Here is a 21,293-nt window from a genome sequence, read left to right as displayed (position 1 = left end):
CCTTGGAGTAATAAATTATTTAAAACACATAAAATACTTAGAGGCGTGGCTGGCTCATAATAAGTGCTCAAGAAATATGACCTATTATTATAATTCATTGCGACCCCCCTTTCGCCCATTTGCATGCATTCCTTCACAGGTAGGGGTGGGGCGGGCTCTTTAATCAGGTCTCTTTACCAGGGAGGGTTTCACAGATGTGTGAGCTGTGCGGTCACACGGGGCCTCGCACACAGAAGGGCCCTGCTGCTGGTTTAACGCTCTGCCATCACTGTCGGGAAACTGAGTGCTTTTGTCCCACAGGCTCCCTTTCTTTTCCCCGCGTGCTAGGCCCTGCACATTAGCGGGTCTTGCCTCTAACCCCCCGGGGGCCGGGGTGGGGATAGCAACAAGCAGCCTCTCTCCTAAAGCACTGACTTGCTTGCTGTGTAGAGAGGCCTCCAGATCACGGGCCCTGGGATCCTCCTACTCAGGGAGCCCTCAGATCAGCCTCCCTAGGCTTTCAGCTTCGTTTTCGGGCCAGTGATGTGCAGGGTTCCCTGGAAAGCGGTGCTGAGTGACAGACGACCACGACTTATTGCGTGAGAAGCTCCGTCTCACGGATGCGACCACACTGGAGGGAGGATGCATTTCCGCCTCGCTCTCCTCCATCAGCCTGAGCTCCTGTCCCAACACTAAGAGCCACGCGATCCCAAATCCCAGTCACTATTCCTGTCTCCTCTCCTCTCCCTCAGCTTGTGAGCAGCATCAGGACAGGAAGTGCAGCTTCTTCACTGCCGCACCCCTCCATCAGCCCAATCATGCTGTTGACAAGGGTGACGACGACAGCAAACGTTTCTCGACTCTGGGCTCTGCTCCAGCACTGCTTTAAGCACTGTGCAAGCTACTTAAATTTCTCAATAACTCTACAAGGAGGAGTGAATTATATTGCCATTTTACAGATGAGAAAAGTCAGGCAAAGAGAGGTTAAATAAGTAGAGATCCAGTAAACAGTTGTATTTAATCTTTGCCATCTTCAGTTATCTTAACACCAGACAAAGTGCATCTAGTGTCAAATGTAATTAAATCTCTTGGGGCCGGCCCCGTGGCCGAGTGGTTAAGTTTGCACACTCTGCTTCGGTGGCCCAGGGTTCACTGGTTCGGATCCTGGGAGCAGACCTACACATCAGTCATCAAGCCATGCTGTGGTGACCCACATAGAAGACCTAGAAGGACATGTAACTAGGATATACAACTATGTGCTGGGGCTTTGGAGAGAAAAAAAAAAGAGAGAGGAAAACTGGCAACAGACGTTAGCTCAGGGCTAACGTCTTCCTCACCAAAAAAAAAAAAAAAAAAAGCATACCTAAAAATTATGTGGCTTTAAGAAAAAATCACTTAATTTTAAAGATTGAAGGTCCTTAGCAATGAGCAAACTGAAGCCACAGAGTTGTAGTGGCTTACACAATGTGACACCAGAAAACAACAAATTCAACCAATATCTACTGAGTAATCATTAATATTTATTACAGTCCCAGTTTCCTAACCCACAGTTCTTTCCACTTTGCCACTCAGCCCTCTGTAAATGATAAAGGAAGAGCTCTACTCAGCATCCTCCTGTGCCAGTTGCTTATCTCCAAACCTACCCTTGTATTTGTTACTTTGTGATGCTTGGACTGGGACTGGGCAAACCACACCTCTGCTTTGCCAGCGACTCCCTATTAGGCTCTGCCAAGAGGGGGCGCTAGAGAGAGCCTGCAGGGCTGGAGGAAGGTGGAGGCACGTGCCCCTTCCTGTCCACTTCCTGTTCCTGCCAGAGTCCCCTTTGTTCCAGCAGCAGCAACTGAATCCAGTTTGTCGTTTTGCCTAGACTCAAAGAACCAGCGTCATCACCCTGGCTCAGAGAGGCCAGCACGCAACAGTGAGCCCACTGCAGAGGCTGGGTCCCAGCGAACATGGTCCCCAGTGCCAGCTGAGCAGCACCCCACCTCAGGAGTCCACAGTTCAGCTCTGTGGGACCCCTCATGTGTGTTTCTAAGTTTTGATGATTCCAACCTCTTCCCTTTGCCTCCCTTGCCCGAGGGGTAGTAGCTGCCTCCTGAATGTGGAACCTCATGGTGCATTCTGCCTTGCTAGTTCTTCAGGACTTAGTACTTCTTTATATTAAGTTATCTCCATTAAAATAACTGGTTTGATGTGGTCACCAAAGGAGCCACCCCCACAATGTTCTGTCTGCCTTCAATGTGGCTAAGAAGCAAAGGGAATGGAAAGAGTCCTTAAGCAGAGCACTCGCCACAAGCGAGTGCTGGGGCCAACAAACCCTGCCGGGTCTCCTCTGTTCGCTGTATCATGAGGGTCCCCTGAGTTTTCCCAAGAGCATTTGAGCAGAGGCCGTCTTGGCTACAGAGCAAATCCAGGCAGGAGCGGTGGATTACAAACTGATAAAGCAGCCTCAAGTCTCTCCACGCTGGGATTTATTTTCAAGTTTTTAAAGGATGTAATATGAGCCTTAAAACAACAGAAATGCAATTTATGAATATATGTTTGTGTTTATATTTATACCTCCCTTCCCGTTTGCTTCAGGGGCTGAACAGGTCACTGCACTAGGCGAGGGTCCCAGTGGCGGCTAGAAAGCTCACCACAGCCCTCCCTGCCCGGATCTGCCTCCCTGAGCCTGGGCGGCAGAGCCTGTTGTTTGCTCACAGTTGGCTTGATGTGGGGAGATGAGAACTAGAAGGGAGCCAGACAATGAAAGTTCAAACCAGGCTCTCAATGAGTGCCTGGGCCAGAGCAACTCCGCTTCCACGGTGAAGATGAATCTGAAAGAAAGCCAGAAGAGAGAGAGAGAGACCGAGCGAGGATGCGCACACAGAGCTGTGACGTTTGCAGGAACTTCCATGCTCATGTTCTGAATTTATTCTTTCATATGAAAACAGTTAGCTCCCACAGCCCAGATTAAGTTTTGGCGTCAGACGCCAAACTGGAGGCCTGACTTGGCTTCCCCTTGGCTCTTTCTGCTCTGCAGAGGTTTGCCAGGTCTCTGGGATCTGATAAGCTGGATCAGCAGAAATCCAAGGAGACAGGAGGCGAGGCCCCGCCTTCATCCCCTCGCAGACCATGCTCCCTCTGATCCTCAGCTTCTCCGAGTGACCAACTCACTGAATTTCATCCAAGAACAGTGCGTAACTTAGTCAGTTAGGACTGGAAGGAACTGGAGGAATCATAGGATGAGCACAGGGCCTGGGAGATCTCTTGGTTCTCCTTATTCAACAAGCGATTTTTGAGTGGGTCATCAGTACATGTTTGAGTAAGAGAGAAGCAAGAAGCAGGGAAAGAAGAGAGGATAAAGAAGCGAGAGGGTGTATAGTCCACATCTTTTAGGCAAAAGAAAAGTGAATTCCCAAAAGAGTGAATGACCAGCCCCAGCTCACGCTGCTAGTTGGTGGCAGACAGAGGACTAGATCGTGGATTTCCTGACTTCCAGAATGAAAGTCTTTCCATTATATCACTCTGACACTACATCAGCGTGACTGGACTAGAATCATATCGTCTCAAAGGGTGCCACTTGTTCCTCAGGAAAAGAGAAGAAAGGATGTTTCAGGTGTGCAGTGGGCATGCACTAATTAATAACTGCAAAGAGATACAGCTTAGCTGGATCTACAAGTGACCATTGGCTTGGCCCCAGACCCAAAGTGTCTTCATATTGATAGGCTGTATTTGCCCAGCCCGTCAGCACTGGCTTGCATGACTCCTTCCCAGTTTCCAGCTCTGGCTGAGGCCCATGGGCGACCCAGTGCACGCACAGCTGAGATTTCAGCTCAAGCTGGTGTGTGCTCTGATTGGAGGGAAGCCTGCATTTCTAGCCCAGAACTTCAGCTGAAAAAGATAGACAGATATTCAGCTGATAAATGGTTGAATCTTATTCTTCTCAGTGAAGGGTAGAAAAAAACTGGGTATTATAAAGACACAAGCTAGGTGATCAAGTGGTCAATCAATGAGTATTTATTAAAGGACCACCACGTACCCACCATCATGCTTGGAGAAGCCCCTATCCTCGCAGAGCTTATTGTCTAACTGAGACGGAAGATATAAATGTGTAAATGTAGAGAGCAGTCTAACTCTACAACCCCGCTGTATTTTCCTGTAGGCTGGTGAGGGTCAGCAAAAGATGTGAGAAGTGTTAGTTTAGGGAAGTTTGGGAGACACAACTGCTGTCTTCAAATGAGATGAAAAAGAGCAGCCGTGTTCTGTGTTCCTCCAGAGAACAAAGGGTAGCAGGGTAGCATGGAGGCCCACTTGGGCTCAGCATAAGGAAGGATGTTTTAATAATCAGAGCTGTCCAAAATGGTGGGGCTGGCTCTTCAGGCAGGGGGCTCTTCATTACCAGAAACACGCAGTCACAGTGGCACAGAAGCCTGTCACAGACACACAGAAAGCAGCCCAGTTAGGGGTAGGAGGTTGTTTTGATGACCTGGGAATTCCCTTCTTTCCAGCTCTCAGATCCTAAGGTTCATATAGGAAAGGATTAAGCTGCATGTCGACAATGGTCAGTAAGTGCAACGATAGCAAGAACATGACATCACCTCTTACAGCCTCCGGCTCTTCAACTGATAGATGAGGAAAGTGATGCCTGCCCACCCTAGGGAGTGGCTAGAAGGAATGAGAAGGTGGGTCTGGGCATAAAGCAAACATGCACATGTGGGCACACTTAATAGAGATGATGGGGTATAGCCAGTGAGAACCTACGAGGAAAAGGCAAAGAAGAGGCCTTTAGAGTGCTATGACTATCTGCAACTACATATGATAATGACAATAGCAACTATTACGTATTGAGCCCTTACAGTATGTCAGGAACTCTCGTGCCATATTACTCTCCTAGCAACCCTAAAAGTAAGCAATATATGCTATTCTACAGGTGAAAACTGAACCTTAGAGAGGCTATACAGCCAGCACACAGTGGAGGCTGACTGGGACACTAGTCATGTGACTTCAGAGCCCCAGCTATTGACCAGCAGGTGGCACTGTCCTTGACTCGTCCACACAGGTGACCAGGGCCTAAGATGGTCTGGCGAGCAGCACCTGTGGCGGAGGTCTCTTACCTTGACCACGTGGAGCTTGGGCAACAGATTGCAGTCAGCCAGAGTCAGCTCGTCCCCATCCAGGAACTTGCGCCGGGAGCCCTTGTCATCATCCCCGCGAGTGTTGGCATCGATCTCCTCTGGCAGAGGGGTGTTCAGGTAGTCATCAAGTTTCTTCAGTGCCTTGGTCAGGCCTCTCTCAAGGGCTGGCATGAAGAGCAAAAGAAATACCTCTATTCAACCTTCTTGCCACCGGATACAGCCACAGGGTCTTCAGAGTAAAGTAGCTTATCCCAAACCCTGTGCCCTCATCACACCGCCAGCTCCCCACACACTTCAGGAGACCTGGCAGCCATGAACACAGTGCAGTAGAAGAGTTTAAATGGCCTTAAAAAGCAGACCTTAACCAAACAATGAACACTAGCTAATCTTTTTTTGAAAAAAATATAACTACAGCAATGCAACCATTAGGATATATATGAAAGCTTATATAGTGCTTAGCTCCAGCAGATGCAATAATAGCAGTCCTCTTTTATTTTCTTTCTTGCTTATCTATATTTTGCCAATATCCCACAATTAACCCATATAATAATTTTGTAGAAAAAAAAGGGCTATTAAATAAGTAAACACGAACTGCATAGAAGTCCTAGGACAGAGATAGGCACCAGATTCTGTGGAAGCATTAACTAACCCAATCTAAGAAGCAGTGGGGACAAGACTTCCAGGAGGACATGACACAGGAAAGTGAGCGGCCCTGTTTGGCGTTGCCCTTAGAGAACCAATGGGTATCAGAGAAGCATCCTTGAGTTTAACCTAGGGAAGTTTATGCCAAAAATCAGAGCTCTCTCGAAAGGAAGGGCCAGTGCATCAGGTGGTGGGGTCCCCCAGAAATGCGCAATCTCAGTCCCATGGAAACCTTCATGGATACAGCTCCAAGAATAACGATCCAGGGGAAGATACTGTGGCAGAAGACTTTTCCAGTCTTGCCCCAAGAAGGATCTATCCAATAATTCACTGAGACACAAGAGCAGAACAAAATGCTCAAAAGAACCACCACTTTGAAGTCACTGTCACTTAGAGTCATTCCACCTCCAATCTCACAGTCCATTCTAGTCGCAGAGCACTAACACAGAAACCATCTCCTGAGCCCAGAGGACAGAGGTGGAAGAGATGCTGGCCGGGTCATTAGCCACTGCACCTGTGTCATCAGCCCCATCCCCAATGGCTGTTTTTCCCAGACTCTGGTTTGGGGCATGACACTGAGATAAAGGGAATCAGTCCTGGTGTTAATTCCAGCAGAAAAAGGGGGATTCTGCCCCTGGAAAAAGAAACCAGAGGACTGTACTCTTGTTCAGATTTTCCCCAATGTGCCTCCTGTTAACCGCCCCTCACATCGCCACATTTGTCTTTTCATAGAGGGCCTTTTGTTTGAGACAATGAAATGACACCAGCCCAAGATAAATCAATTGAACATTTACTGGAATGTTTGGAAACAGCCTGGAAGTTGGACGTAGTTTCTCAATACTTCCTTCTCCCTGGTGTGGCATTTGAACTTGGACTTCACCATCTGCTTTGTGTTTTCAGTTTGGGAGAATAGACGGAGCAGGGCTGGGAAAAATGCTTGTATTCCCCTAGTAATTGTCTAGACCAGGACGGGACTGCAAGCCTATTCAAGGGCAACAGTAGAGGGTGGGTACGAAACAATACTTATTAGGCTCCTACTCCCACCAAGGCCCTTGTGATTTATATGGAGCTTGTTTGCTTCCTCTAATCCTTCTACCCCTTCAGTTACGGAGATTACAACAAAATCGTGATTCTAATGGAGAAAGGAGAAATTAAAGAAGAGTGCCCGCTGAGATCTGACCAGCTGATACCAACCAAGAGAAAGAGACATGACGGGAAACAAGACGCTGCGAGTTCTAATTCCACACGCCCCTTGGAGAGCTGGGCAGGCCGCTGCACTAGTCTGTGCCCGTTACCCAGTCTGGGAACTATCACGAAATTTGGTAAAAGAGGCCAAGACCAGCAAGGGAAGCTCCTTGAGAGGATAGTTCTGGATAAGTGTCAACTATCTCTCTAGTGACGTCTTGAGATGAAGGGTAAAGTTTGTCAATAGGCACGGTTGTTGCCTTATGTTGTAACTGTGTCACACCATGTGACGACCAAGTCAGCATGTTCTGAGGATGTCCTCCCTGTGTCCGTTTCATCACTCTGTTTGTGTATTTTTGATCAAGAATGTGAAGGTCGGGGTAGGGGGGCGCCCTGCGGCCAAGTGGTTAAGTTCGTGTGCTCTGCTTTGGCGGCCCAGGGTTTCCCTGGTTCGGATCCTGGGAGCGGACATGGCACCACTCATTAGGCCATGCTGAGGCGGCATCCCACATGCCACAGCTAGAAGGACCCACAACTGAAATATACGGCTGTGTGCTGAGGGGATTTGGGGGAAAAAAAGCAGGGAAAAAAAGAGGATTGGCAACAATTGTTAGCTCAAGTGCCGATCTTAAAAAAAAAAAGAAAGAAAGGAAAAAAAGAATGTGAAGGTCAGAGTTGGTAATAAGCGTAGTCGAGAGAAGAGGAGACAAGGGAGCAGAGAAGGGGCCACATGGCCTGGAGCTAACTCTGTTTAAAGTTTGACTTTGCTCAGGGTAGATGTACTGCAATGCCACTGAGATTTAAGCTTCAAGTTCCCTTAATGAAACGGGCCCCTTCCAAGGCCTTGAACTTGGTTTTTAAAATTCCTTATTTGTATTTGTTGTATTGGCTTCAGACCCCACAAATCCTGGAAATGTCCCTGATCCTGGCAGTTACTAAGTGAGACCTTGGGCCAATTCCTCAGTTCCACTGAGCTTCCGTTTTCTCCTCTGACTATAGGACGAAGGATCCCTAACCTTCATAAGGCCATTGTGAGGATTAACTCAGATTACGCAGGTACAGTTTCTCCTACAGTGCCTGGCCCACACTAGGACATCGATCAGTGAGAGCTATTGCTATCGCATTACCAAATATGGCAGCCATCCTGCTCTCTGTCCCTCATCTCGTACCCTTGCTCAGTATAGTCCTCAAAAATCCACGGTGCGGCAAAGAATGAGAGAGTCTAAGGAGCTCCAATTCTGAGGTCCAGTCTCTAACGGAGGAAATCATTAGCCCAGAGCTTCGCTTCTCTTCCTGATTTAATGTACAGGCACAGCCCTATCCCTGATGCTCCCTGGGGATCCTTCTCAGTGACGAGCTGTGTTGACAGGCACAGCCAGAGGGAAGCAGATGCAACACGCCTATGTGCTAACACACTGCCATATTATTGAATAACAAACGCCAGTACCAATCCTTCTCTGCCAGTTCTTTTCCCTTGTACCTGCCAACTCATTCCTCTGACCTTGGCTCAATCTGGCATCCACAGAATTTAATTATCTCTTTTGGCTGACGGCACCCAGGTCATGAAACCATTGGTGGCAAACTTTCTGCTCTGGTAAGAGTGAGGGGGACGTGAAAGAAACCAGAGGGACAAGAAGATGTTAATTTCTCTGGTGTTCACATGTGAAACCCTCCCTCCCAAATATTTCCTCTGAGTAGCAGGATGGGGTAACCCTCAGATCACAGCAAGCAAGCCTGACTTCAGGGGACCCCGAGACCCAGGATCTATAACGTTCCAGGCACTTGATGGATATCCAGTCCTTTCCTGCTTTCTTCCCCTCTCCACTCCACCCTTCCTATAAAGATTTATTCCGTACCACACACAAATGCACTGGGTAAAATATGTGATGAGGAAACAAGGGGAATAGTTCATAAATATTCTCAGCCATATGCAAACAATCTCAAATTTATTTTTCTCTTTTTTAAGGAGGAAAAAAAAAATCCACCCATTCCATGATCACTTCCAGATTCATTGAGGTTGATATTACATAAGACCCAATATTGTTTTCTCGTTGTAGAGAAATAATGACTTGGAAACGGCAATTTGAGCTAAGAAAATAATATACTCTTACCAGGGCATGGAGGCTGAATGGGGACCAGGGAGCCAAGACTCCAGCTCAGCCTCCAACCAGCTCTCGTAAGCGTGGCTCAGCCCTGCTTTGCTGGCACGCTCTGTGCAGCAGGGGTGCTGATCAGCAAGCAGCCGTGCAGACCCCTTGGGCTCAAAATTCACGTGAAGTGGAACAGTGTCAAAGGTGGTTTTTGAAGGGACCAGAGCAGCTCTGTGGATCCAGGTTGCTGTCCTCTCAGTTCCTCATGTGTGGTTTTTCTCTGCCATGTGAACATGCAGAGAGATAAGAGCCAGGGGTCCACCTCTGCCGACATCTACACCCTGGATGGGGGTCTGTTCATGGAGAAGGAGATCACGGCTACTGGGGGCTGGCCCCAGGCAGAGCACCCTCGGCCCTGCTGTGTTCCTTTCATGGCTTTAATCCTGTTCCCCAGCACCAGCAAGAAATACACTTCTGAATTTCGGAAGTGGTCCAGGGATGTTCAGGCCACCTACCATTTATGTACACATTGAAGCTACTGAGATGGCAAGTATTATTCATTCCCATTTAACAGATAAAGAGATTGAGTTTTAGACTCATCCAAGGTACACACGCAGTGCCAGCACACACATAAACCATTCAAACTACTCCTGGGATGTACAATGAAAAAGTACCTTATTTTGTTCTTAATTGTTGTGTTCTTCCTTACAAGCTCCAGCTCCTGGGTAATGGGAAAACAACACCTTTAACCCATTCTGGATTATAACCTAGTCTGATGTAATAATGTAAATAGTTCCTCTAGAGAATTCTCTGTCTCCTTTGCATAAAAATACTCAGTTTCTCAGAGAGCCCTGCTCTCTGCTCTTCTCTCTGAGTAAATGGGGCGGTAGGGGGAGGAAGCTCCTGTGACCTCCTGGCACTGGGGAGACCGGAGTCCTGGGATCTAGGGGGCAGAAGGCTTTGGGAAGCTACCACAGGTCCCGCGTCTCTTCCCAGTTGTGCTGAACCTCTACTTCCTTCTACAGTAACCACGAGGATGTTGACCCCAGGGTGCTGGTCAGAGGTGGGCTGCTGGCCTCCCTCCAAAGCCCTGGAGGGATACCCAAGCAAAGCACCACATGACACATCTCCAGTTCCCTGGCCTCTCTGCCTCTCTCTTCTCCTTCATCCCCAAAGCCCCTGGGCCAGAAGGGCTGGGCTTTCCTATGTCAAATGTTCTCTCCACCACAGAGCAGCAAAGCTCCCCGGCTGCTGCACAGGCAGAGGGCTCTCTCGTCTGTAAGCTGAGGCCTCCAGGGACGGTTCTGGACATGCTAAAATTGAGAGATAAAGGAATTTAGAAAAATTTAAGGCAATAGCTTGGCTTGCAAGGCTACTGGCTTGTTGAAAATGCTATTTTGAATATCAGAAGCTCAATATCGAATTCCTCTTTCTTCCTTAGAATTCTTTCTTAGAAAGCCTCACCTCTCTTGGAGCCAATGGATGCCTGGAAGTACCTCCTTAGTAAGAATCATTTACTCAGAAAGGCAAAGAGAAAAATATTTTCAAAGGAGTAACCCTATTACATGAGTTAGGAGCAAAACCAGGACTTAAAAAGAGGGTGGTTGGATTCGAAACCTTAAACTTCTTCCGGTCTACAAGGCCGTCTCTGGGTGCCAAGGGCTGGCCCACTGCTCCTTGGGGTCCCCCCAGCCGCCACCTTCCTTTCATGCTGCAGACCTTTCTTGCACACACTTATTCCGCTGACAAGCATGTGGCTCTCAGAACATCACTCCACACCCACTATGTTCCTCCTAATTTGATAACACGTGTGTTCTGCTATTAATGGCTTGACTTTAGTTGGACGTCTCGGTGGTCTCAATGACCATGATTGGGTTTAGAAGGAGTTCTCTCTAACAAGAGGGTCTAGTGAGACCCTGCACATCATTTCTCGGCGACAGATACCAGCTCTGCCTGTCCTTGAGGCCAAAGCTGTCACATTGCCTATGTGACAGTGAAACATCTGGGCTAAAAGTAAGAAATCCATTTGAGTTTTGCTTATGAAGAAAGAAACTTCTAGATTTTAAGAAACACCTGGAGGATTGAATGAAGTTTTTACTTTTCCTCTTCTCATTTGAGATCATGGTAATATAACTAAAGAATGCAAAAAAAAAAAAAAAAGAGAGGAAGCCGAGCTATGGTTTGAGGGAGACCACAACGGAGATTTCTCTGGCCATCACATATTCTTGGAGAGAAAACACAAAGATGGCCACACCTGTTGACATTTGATAGTTTTGAACATGAATGAAAATGTGATGGGAACAAAAAAATCAAGTAATAAGAATTTAATATCACTTCTCCCTTTTGGAGGAAGAAGACTTCCTTTAGAAACGGAGAGAGGTCACACTGCCCTATATAGGATGCCCAGGGCCAAAGATCCAGGAGCGAGGAGGAGGCTGGAGCAGCAGCAAGGCCCAGGAGAGTTATAAGGGGCGGGAAGGAGGAGGTGCAGGCCAGGTGGGCAGAAACTCAGGTGCTGTCGCAAAGAGTGCCATCTTAAGGAAGAACAAAGATGTTTGAAGGGGACTTTTAGGACTTTCAGCTTTGTGATGGGCAGTGTAATTCCCTCCCAGCAGCACACTTTCCATAAACATCCACAATTATCTCTCAGGTTTCGAGGATTAGAGCCACGTAGCTTTTCTCTGTTGCATAACTCCTTAAAGAGAGAGTAAGGTGGCCTAGTTATACTTGGGTTACATAAGTAGGAATAACCACATAGAGGTAAAATTATAAAGCAGGTGGAAATGGGGGTCACACCCCCTGACCCACAGTGACCCTTGTGGACAAGCAAGGAGTGGCTGATGCCCATGGTGCCTTTGTCTGTTAAAGCATTATCTATGCCCAGTCCTCATACCACAGTGACGCAGAAATGGCTGCAGGGTTGTAGAAGATGGGACAGGCTTTCTCTCAGGTTTGGTGGGTGCTCCTCTGCTGTGTCTGGGCCCTCTGGCTATGCTAGCATGTCACTGATATCATTGGGGAAGGGACAGAGCAAGCCTGGGTCAGGGGTATCAGAGAACCCTGACCCAGGCTTCGCTGAGAGGACTTGTGATAACAGACGTGGTAGTAAAGTGGCGCATCTGCTCTGGCACTAAGGAGACCTGGGTTTGAATCCTGCCACTGATCATAGTTGTTCACAGGTCCTGCTAAAGCGTCTTCTACAGACTCTGGTGCACAGTGGGACTCAATGAAAGATAGCTATTATCATTACGGCTGCAGAACTTAGTGTGTGAGAAGATGGGAGGGAAGGAAAGAGTGAGTGAAAGCTTAAGCCAAGAAAGCAACTCGAGGCAGAAGCTGGGTGTCTGAAGTGAAGCTTATCCGAACATTCCAGAATTGCCCAGGTGCAAGGAGAATCCTGGAGAGATCACAGAACGAAACCCACTCTTGAATTCCCTGACATGTTCAGGATTCCAAGTTGCCTAGAATCGTCTCTTTGGGTTTGGCATTGTTCTCTCCAGGCTACGTGGGTGTGTCAAATTCTCTTGGTTTGGAGAATTCATGTCCACCTTTGGCATCAGACCAAGAACCAGTGAAGCCAACTGGACTTGGCCTCACAGCCAGAGAGGAGGATATTGTCAGATTGGCTCTGGCTTTGAAAGACCCAGGGGCTCACACGTGGGAAGCAACTCCAGGCCTCTGTTTCTAGGCACGGCTGAAAACAGGAAAGGTGGAAGGACAACCGGTGGTTTGCGAGAAAGCAAAATGCAACGGTGGCAGCTTCAACAAGATTCCCTCCTATTCCCTCGGGCCGCGTCAGCTGAGCTCGAGAAAGCTCTGCAGCTCCTGCTGCCGTGGGTATTATTTGTCGTTCTAGAAAAGATTTCAGCCGTGAATGGGAGGGTGAATTAAATGACAAACTCCCATGGTTCTTTTCAGTAAGAGGCTACTAAATGATTCTTTACTCCCGAGGCAGGATTCTAGTCTGACAACTATGGTGGATTGGGATCTAAGACACTGGTGGATGCCCCCACCCACCTTCGGCGGAGAGAATCACCCGGTGAAGGGGGTACCCTCTGATCTATTCCCAGGGACTCAGGGCTTTTCCCTGAGGAACAGACAGATCCACTGTATCGCTTCTTCTCCAAGCCCTATCGGAGACCCTTGCGAAGAGTTACCTTTTTTATACAGTTGTGCAAACCAACTTGATATTCACCCTATGTCCAGAAGTATTATTCCCAACAACAATTTTTTTTAAAAAAGACAATCTTTGGCAATTATTTGGCTGTGTTGAAAACACTAGCACAGGAGAGAATTTTAGGACAACTTCAGCATGATTCTCATAAGATGTTTTTTAAAGTATGAAGGAAAGTATGGATAATCTAGACAATTCCAGATGCTGATAATTTTCCAAATCTCCTAAAAGCCACAGTAAATTTGAAGAGAAAGATTATCACTTAGGTCTTCAAACTTAGGTTTCTTTTTGTGTGCACAGTCTGTACCCTGTAAGCTCCCTAAATATTTATTTATCAACAGGAGGAGAAAGAGAGACTGGTTCTGAATGAAGCCAGCCCAAAGAGGAAACTGCAGAGACGCACCAGGGAGGGTGCACGCCAGCACTGGCGGAGCAACCCGGAGAGAACGTGTTCCCGATTAGGGAGCCCGGCTCAGGCTTTAGTGACAGGGTGGTGGCGACCCCTTCTGGTCTCTCCTTAAGCAAAGAAAACTCTTCTGCATCTTCCACAGCAGACGTGTATGTGTGTTTTCTATTAGGCTCTCCAGAAACTCATAAATGGTTGTAAAACCCATTGTGCTAATAGAAAGAACGACATAAATGCTGACTGAAGCTATTAGAGCGGGCTGTAGTTCATTTTGCAGACTGAATCAGGCTGAAAACTGTGAGCATTTTATGGGTACTTTAAAACAGGTTATTTTTAAGTATCAGGCCATACATTAGGATTAGTGCTGATGTCCGAACACTTGGAATGAGCGGGTCAAGGGAGATTCTAACTGCGGGTCATCAGTTCCAGCATTTAGACCTAGAGCCGTTCCTTCTCAACTCTCCCTCCCTCCAAACACTCAGGCTGAAGTGATTTAACCACATTCTGTCTTGCTCTGTCCTTAAACGACTACATCTCTTATAAAAAAGCCATGAACGAATCTAAGAACTGCCACCCTGCCACCACAACTCTGAATCTAAATAAGTGCTGGTTTTAGGCATTCTGCGACTATCCTATAAATTCTCTTCTGGTTGCCTGTTCTTTTCATTTGTTAAACAGGTGTCTGTCCAGCGCCCACCGTGGGCTGGGTCGGCGCCCCTCATCCCCATGGATTGCCGGGTCAGGACGCCAACAGTGACGCTGGGGCTGTTCAGCCTATTTAGGGAAAAACACATGGTAGTTGTGCAGTGGTTTATGAACTGATTCGATCACAGTTTCCTAAGTGACCTACTACTCTTGTTTAAAAACTCAGCACTAAATGCATTTTAAATAATGCATTTTATTAAATGCGTAATGTGCACAGGTCAAGCTCACAGACCACGGGACCAGCTGCCTGGAGTGGGATCCTGGCTCTGCCACCTACTGGCTTGCACAGGCTGCTTAACCTCTTCTGCCTCAATTTCCTCATCTGCAAAATGGAGATCAAAACATGGCACATCTTATAGGGTTGCCATGAGTGATGCCTGTGGAGAGCTTAGAATGGTGCCTGGCCTGCAGTGAGCAGTCCTTATGCGCCATGTGGGATGGTGCCGATGCATAAGAATCAAAGCATACAAAAATGCTAGTATGTTCTTAGAGTTGCAGAAAAAAAGTTGCTTAATAAATATTGTGCTTGTCACCCCAGATGAATTATGCAGAGTCCTTTCTTGAATATTCAGCTGGTCCTTTCGCTCTGACTCTGTCGCCGTAACCACAGTCCCACCAGAGCGAGACTTCTTGCTAACAGTCATGCAATGGGGCAACCTCCAGGGGTAAGTTTGGTGGGGTGGTGGGTACCGATACTTTTGCGGAATTTCCCGCCATTATCCTGCCGCCCCCTTGCTCAGAGCAGCTCCCTAGGCGCTCCCGCTTGCCCCACACAGATGACAGTCTGAGGGAGAAGCTGGCCACAGGGTGTTCTGGCTGCACAGCTTTTACCACATGAGTTTTGCATCTTCTAAGGTTTGAAGTAAGTGTGTAGCAGACGAAGTGTGCAATTTTACACCACTTCTGTTTCTTAAAATCTAGGTGGGTTAATGATTCAGATGTGGTCAACCCCAAAGGAGAATTTGAAATAGTGTGTCTTCTTCTGGCGTGGCTAGATCAGATATTTTCACCATAGTTTAAAAAAAAACCCAACAAAACCTTAAGCTGAAAGTGAATTATATGCAAGAATTCACTTTACCCTCTTTGTTACTAACAGAACCCAGATTTTTTTCAGAGTAGCAATATGCCTGGTCAGAAATACTTATCATCTGGGGCAGGCCCCAAGGCCAAGTGGTTAAGTTCGCGCGCTCCACTTTGTCTTCCCAGGGTTTCCCCAGTTCGAATCCTGGGCGCGGACATGGCACCCTTCATCAAGCCATGCTGAGGCAGCGTCCCACATGCCACAACTAGAAGGACCCACAACTAAAATATACACCTATGTACTGGGGGACTTTGGGGAGAAAAAGGAAAAATAAAATCTTTAAAACAAAAAAAATACTTATGGTCCCAGACTTTCAGCTAGAGGAGGCCAAATGACTGAGTTCTGGCCGAGGAGATGTAAGTGGAAATTTATAGATAGGCTCTGGGAAAGAAAAGACAGACACAGCTGGCGCTGCCTGGAACTCAGATGTAATGTCTGGAAGTGGAGCATCTATGTTGTGGCATAAGAATGAAAGTCACTAAAGATGGAGAATCAGTGCTCTAAGGGGCTGGATCCATGACTTCTTTAAGCAACTACAACTGCCTGGAACTCTCTGCTCTCAGGACTTCTTGTTATGGGAGAAAAGCAAACTCCCATGAAGAAATAAACATTTATAAAGAGGGCTTAGAGCAGGGCATGGCACACAGTAAAATGCTATATAGGTTTTTGTAAAATAAAATGACATAAGTATGTGCTTTAGCCTGTATGATCGGGTTTCTATTACACACAGCCAAACACGACCTTTGCCACAGCATGTAGATATTGCCAATATTTCATTCCTATATTATTCTCGCACATTGTGCAGTGCCTGATCCTGAATAAGGATTTGTTGAAAGAATGAGCTATTCTATGGGGTTTGAGGAAAGAGGAGGGACCCTAAAATGGAACCCTATATGTCTCTATATGCTATGCAACTGGCTTTATGTCACTAGAGGGCCGACAATGGGGCAATGGTAGTGCTTGGTCTCTTGGGGATGCATGGATAGATGGATGATGGATGGATGGATGGATGGATGGATGGACGGAGGAAGGGATTCCTTTCCTCTGGCCTAGCACACCCTTCTGCAGGGTCATCAGAGGCAAACAAGGAGCAGAGGCCACCCCCAACCTATACCTCTCTGCCAAGTGATACAGGCCGGGGTCAGACCTGGGACAGTGTTGAATAAAACCTGTCTTTGAGGTCCCCACGAAGGAACCAAAACATGGGTAACTGTCAGTGCAAATGTCAACCGGCGTGTGAGCACCAGAGTTAGAGCTGAATGGGGACGGCCTGAGAAATCATGTGGTTCAACCTCCTTCCTTGGAATTTTCGGGAATGGAAGGGATTCTGGACATGGGCACAGGGAAACATATTTCTTACTATGATCCAGATCATTAAAGGATTCTTCAATTGGGGGTTCCTAGAAAAATAATTAGACTTCTGGCTTCTGGCTGTAAGAACACAAAATTCTAAGTCTAAGTTCTAAGTCTTCTGTGTTTTCTCTTCTGACTCTTGGTGAAGTTCCACCTTTAACACCAGAAATAATGTTCCTTGAATGTGGTTATAAAAATTAGGGTGACAAGAAAAGTACTACATGAGCAAACACCGCCACCCCACACTGACCGTCTTCACGAGGAGAATTGTTCAAATTTTATACTCTTTTATTGATTGGTTCTAAATGAGGTTATTCTTTTTTTTCCCCCACCATGAGGCTTGATTTAATATAACAGGTTATATGAGCACCATATGTCCTCAGCTGAGAGATAGTTCTCGTCATAGAACATCATAAACTTTAAATGGAGACTGGGAAATTTCAAAGGTAATCAGAGAATGGAAGGGCCTGTAACATGGGACAGTCTTAAAAGTGGGGGCTGGGCAGGCAGGAGCAGGAAGTTGCTTGGAGGAAATGCCCCTGACACTGATGAGGGGGGGCAGCCTTCTCCATCATCTCTTGGGTAAATGAGCAGACAGGGGAAGGTCGTCTGGAAGCGTTTGGGATGTTCATTCATTTTATGAATGTCTATTGAGCACCTGCTCTAGGCGGGATGCTGAGCTGGGCTCTGGGGATAGTAACGATGAATGAATGAATGAGACACACGCAGCAGGTCCCCTGGGGAGACTGCTGCCTAGAACCTTACTCCCAAGCACCCTCCTGGACCAGCAGCCTCAGAATCCTGTGGGAGCTCTCAGGCCCCACCCCACCCACTGCATCCAATATCCACATTTTAACAAGACCCCCATGGGATTCAAATGTCATTCAAGTCGGAAAATGGTCTGAATAACAAGGCAAACAAAATAAAGTGGTACTTGACACATAAGTCCTAAACATATGCATCTCCTTAGCTAATGAGGCTACTCAGGCTAACCTGGTGAACGGGCTTGAGTGGCTGGGATGCACTCCCGAGAGACAGCTCTGGAGCAGGTTTGTAAAGAGGGCTGGGGGTTTTGAGGCCAAAGTTCTGTGTTGCAATGTTGTTTCTCAATAAATTATCCTCTCTAAGCCACTGATAAATTCAGAACACCACTCTGGTTTCAATTCTTGTGTTTTAGTATTATCCATTTGTAGCAAAAGACTTTAAAAGCTGAGAAAGGCCTGGTTTGTCCTGTGCCCATCACTGGCTCCATCATGTCTCCCGAACGATTTTTCATGCTTCAGCTTTTCTTGTGTGAAATGGAGAGGATATTGCCCATCTCCCTGGACAAGACAGTGACGAGTTTGACAAGGAGAGTTTACGATTGGGGTGTTTGAAGTTTTTGCTAGAAGGTTCAGCACGCCACCTGGATGTCACATCTTGTCATTGTCAGCCCCAGCTCTACCAAAAATGGGGGAACCCATTCCACATGTGAATCTACCTAGAGCCATCCTCCACTGAGAGTCGCCAGAGAGGCGGGAGAATCATTCCTCAGAGCTACGTTCTAATCACAGGCGAGGGTTACGAACGCAGTCACAGGATAAACCAACTACAACTCTCCCAACCTACATACACACGATGAGTGTAGACACACACCCATGTACATACTACTGCACGTCTGTGGTCTAAACACCATTGTGCTTCGTGGGAAAGTTGTCAGACCCACGTCGTGTCCCGTCACTAAAACAACTTTACATGCAAGCACATTTTTTTTCCCAGATTAATTGATACATGACCCTATTTATTTAAGGCGGTATGTATGGCCTCTGCTAGTGCATAGAAATATCAGACCCCACACAAGCTATGTGTGTTTGTGTATGTGTGTAGAAAGAGACACGTTTTGCTCCTACGTGTAGACCACACAAAGTCAAGAGGTGTCGGTTGCACAGGATGAGGTAACGGTAGCCAGAGGTGAAAGAGCATTTAACTCGTGTTCAAATTAGCCATTTAATGTTCCTTTATTCCCAGGCCTTGAGCGGAGGCCAGGCCAGGCCAGAGCACTCGTTCTGGTCAGACGGCGGGAAATTCCACCACATGGAATGGTGTTGGTGGTCTCGCTCCACTCCAGCCGGGGAGCCCACACAGCTAACACGGCCTCCTTCCACTAACGAATGCGCCCACCCACACAGGACCCTCCCTCCCACCCCCTTCTTCCCCCGTCCCTGCCTGGGCCTGCCTGCCCTCTTCCACTCGTCCCCGCCACCAACCGCCTTCCTTATGACCGCCCAAGGATTCATTTCAGGAGCAAAATTTGTTAAATTCTAAATTGCCAGCATCCGCCTCAATAATGAACCAAATCAAAGACCCTCCCTGGAGGGATCCCCTGGGCCACTCCTGGGAGGTGCCAGAAGGGGAACAGTCGCCCCTTCCCTCCCTCTCGTCTCAGCCTCCAGGACCCTCTACATGTGAGATGATGCGCATCTCTGCAGGAAACACCAGACCTCGGAGGTGGGTCTCCCAGCCCAGGTTATTTGTTTTTCTTTGTAAGAATGCTAATCAAAGCAAAACTGGAGCCCAACAAACAAACAAACAAAATATCCCGAGTTGGCTATTTGCAGGCCGGGTGGCCAAGGAAGGCAGCCTGAAGGGTTCCTTTATGACCAGAGGCGTTTTTGAAACCAGATGGGCGATGCCTGCTTTATGAGGAAGTGGCAAGACAGTCACCTCGTTATCCTCACTCCTGTGGTGGTCCGGGGACCACCCTGGAGCCTCCCTCATGATAACAGTCTTGGCAGAGGGCTTCTTCCAGGGAACCAGTTGTCCCGAGTTGGGACACAGCTGTCCTCTTCCAGAAGAACGGGTCGGTGTTCCCCACAGGAGAGACACGGAGGCCCACGGCCACTATGGGGCTTCTGTTTCTGAGCAGGGTAATTATAACTCGTGTTCCTGTACTTTTTACATATTTGAGCTTGACCTCAGAGCACGAGGCTGAACAAGAGGTGGGGACCATGCCCATCCCCTTGGAAAGGCCGGGCCTCCAGACTGGGCCCCCTGTGATATGGGGCTGAGGGCTGGGCGGGGAGGAAGAGGAGAAGGAAATAAGCGCCCTGTGATTGAAGCGGCTTAGAATAATAAATACATACACCCGCTTTTCAACATGGCTCACCACATCCTGGGGAATCTGGAAAAACGCTCCACCTCGCCTGCCCACCTCCCTTCCCCTCCCCTCCCCCCGACAGCAGTTGGCTTTCATGATGCTTTGGGAGAAAGCACGGGGCCTCTGATAGGAAGCGCCTTGTTAGTTCTGGGCTAACAGCCCTCCCAGGCTGCTTCGAATCCTTTCAAACACTTTCCTATTTTAGGTCAAGGAAGTTCATAAAAGTAAAGGCTGGAGGTGGTGGAAGGGGGACAGGAAAGCAAGAAAGAAGCAGTTGGGCAGCCAGTGACCTCTGAAGGACCCATGGGGCCTGTGGACATATCCTACCCTGGGTGTAGGGGATAGATAATGGAAGGTGGCTTCGAGTCCCAAAGGAGACCTGGCCTTTTCTGGAACCCTCAGCCAAAGCCGAGGCATAACTCAGTCCCTGTATGCAGAAGACGCTTGGAAACCCACAGGCCTCCTTATGCTAAACATGATCAGCAAATCCCTGGTGCCGATTCCTCCACCTGCCAGAAGAGGGCAGCACATACTTCCACATTACTCTGAAAGCTGGGCCGCTGGGTCCAGAGTGTGGACACCAGGGAATCTGGGGGAATATTTGTGAAATTAAGACCAGTAGCCCCAATAGCTATCACATATTGGTGCTTACTGTGTGCCAGGAACTGTCCTAAGTGCTTTAATGCATTAATTCATTTAATTAACATGACGATGTTGCAAGACATTATATCCACATTATAGATCAAGAGGTGAAGAGGTACAAAAATGAAGAGAACCTGCTACTGCAGCCTGGGACCAAGACAGAGGGCAGCGAATTACAGTCCAAGGGCAAAATCGAGCCCGCTGCCTTTCGTTGCACTCTCCTTAAGCTAAGAATGGTTTTTACATTTTTGGATGGTAGGAAAAAAGTCAAAAGGAGAATGATATTTCGTGACAACTGAAAATGATACGAAATTCAAATTTCAGTGTCTATAGATGAAGTTTTATTGGAACACACCACACTCACTTGTTTACGTATCGTCCGTGGCTGCTTTATAGTTCCAGCAGCAGAGCTGAGCCGTTGCGACAGCTGGAGTAGCCCACAAAGTCCAAAATATTGACTATCTGAGCCTTTACAGAAAAAGTTTGCCAACGCCTGACCTAGGAGATAAGTGCTATCTGTTTCCAGGCAGGAGCGACGGAGGGCAGCACTGACACTTTCCTGGATACGGAGTTAGGACAGCTATCCCAGAGGGATCTGGAAGCAATGTTGACCTAGACTGACTTTCTTTCCAATAGGGCAGCTTAAGGTCAAGTAGAAGGGGGGTTGACATTTCACGCACAGCCGCCAGGAAGTAATAGAATGTTAGATTTGGGAAGGGCTATGGGAATCGTCTACCATGTTTCATCGAGACTAAGGTGTACATTTTTTCGCATTTGACATCT

The 21,293-nt window shown here is 47.6% G+C and overlaps 1 protein-coding gene across 1 annotated transcript in view; it reads right to left on the bottom strand.

Annotated features, from left to right (window-relative positions):
* The window catches only part of CLIC5 (chloride intracellular channel 5), a 100,036-nt gene that overhangs the window by 5,732 nt on the left and 73,011 nt on the right, over positions 1-21,293 (bottom strand). Inside the window, exon 5 of the mRNA XM_046641114.1 lies at positions 5,076-5,260. Within this exon, the coding sequence (XP_046497070.1) occupies positions 5,076-5,260 (185 nt within the window). The remainder of the gene's footprint in view (positions 1-5,075; positions 5,261-21,293) is intronic.

The sequence above is a fragment of the Equus quagga genome, chromosome 15 (genome assembly GCF_021613505.1).
Source record: "Equus quagga isolate Etosha38 chromosome 15, UCLA_HA_Equagga_1.0, whole genome shotgun sequence".
NCBI lineage: Eukaryota > Metazoa > Chordata > Mammalia > Perissodactyla > Equidae > Equus > Equus quagga.
Note: the sequence above shows the minus strand (reverse complement) of the source record. Positions and strands in the feature narration are given on the sequence as shown.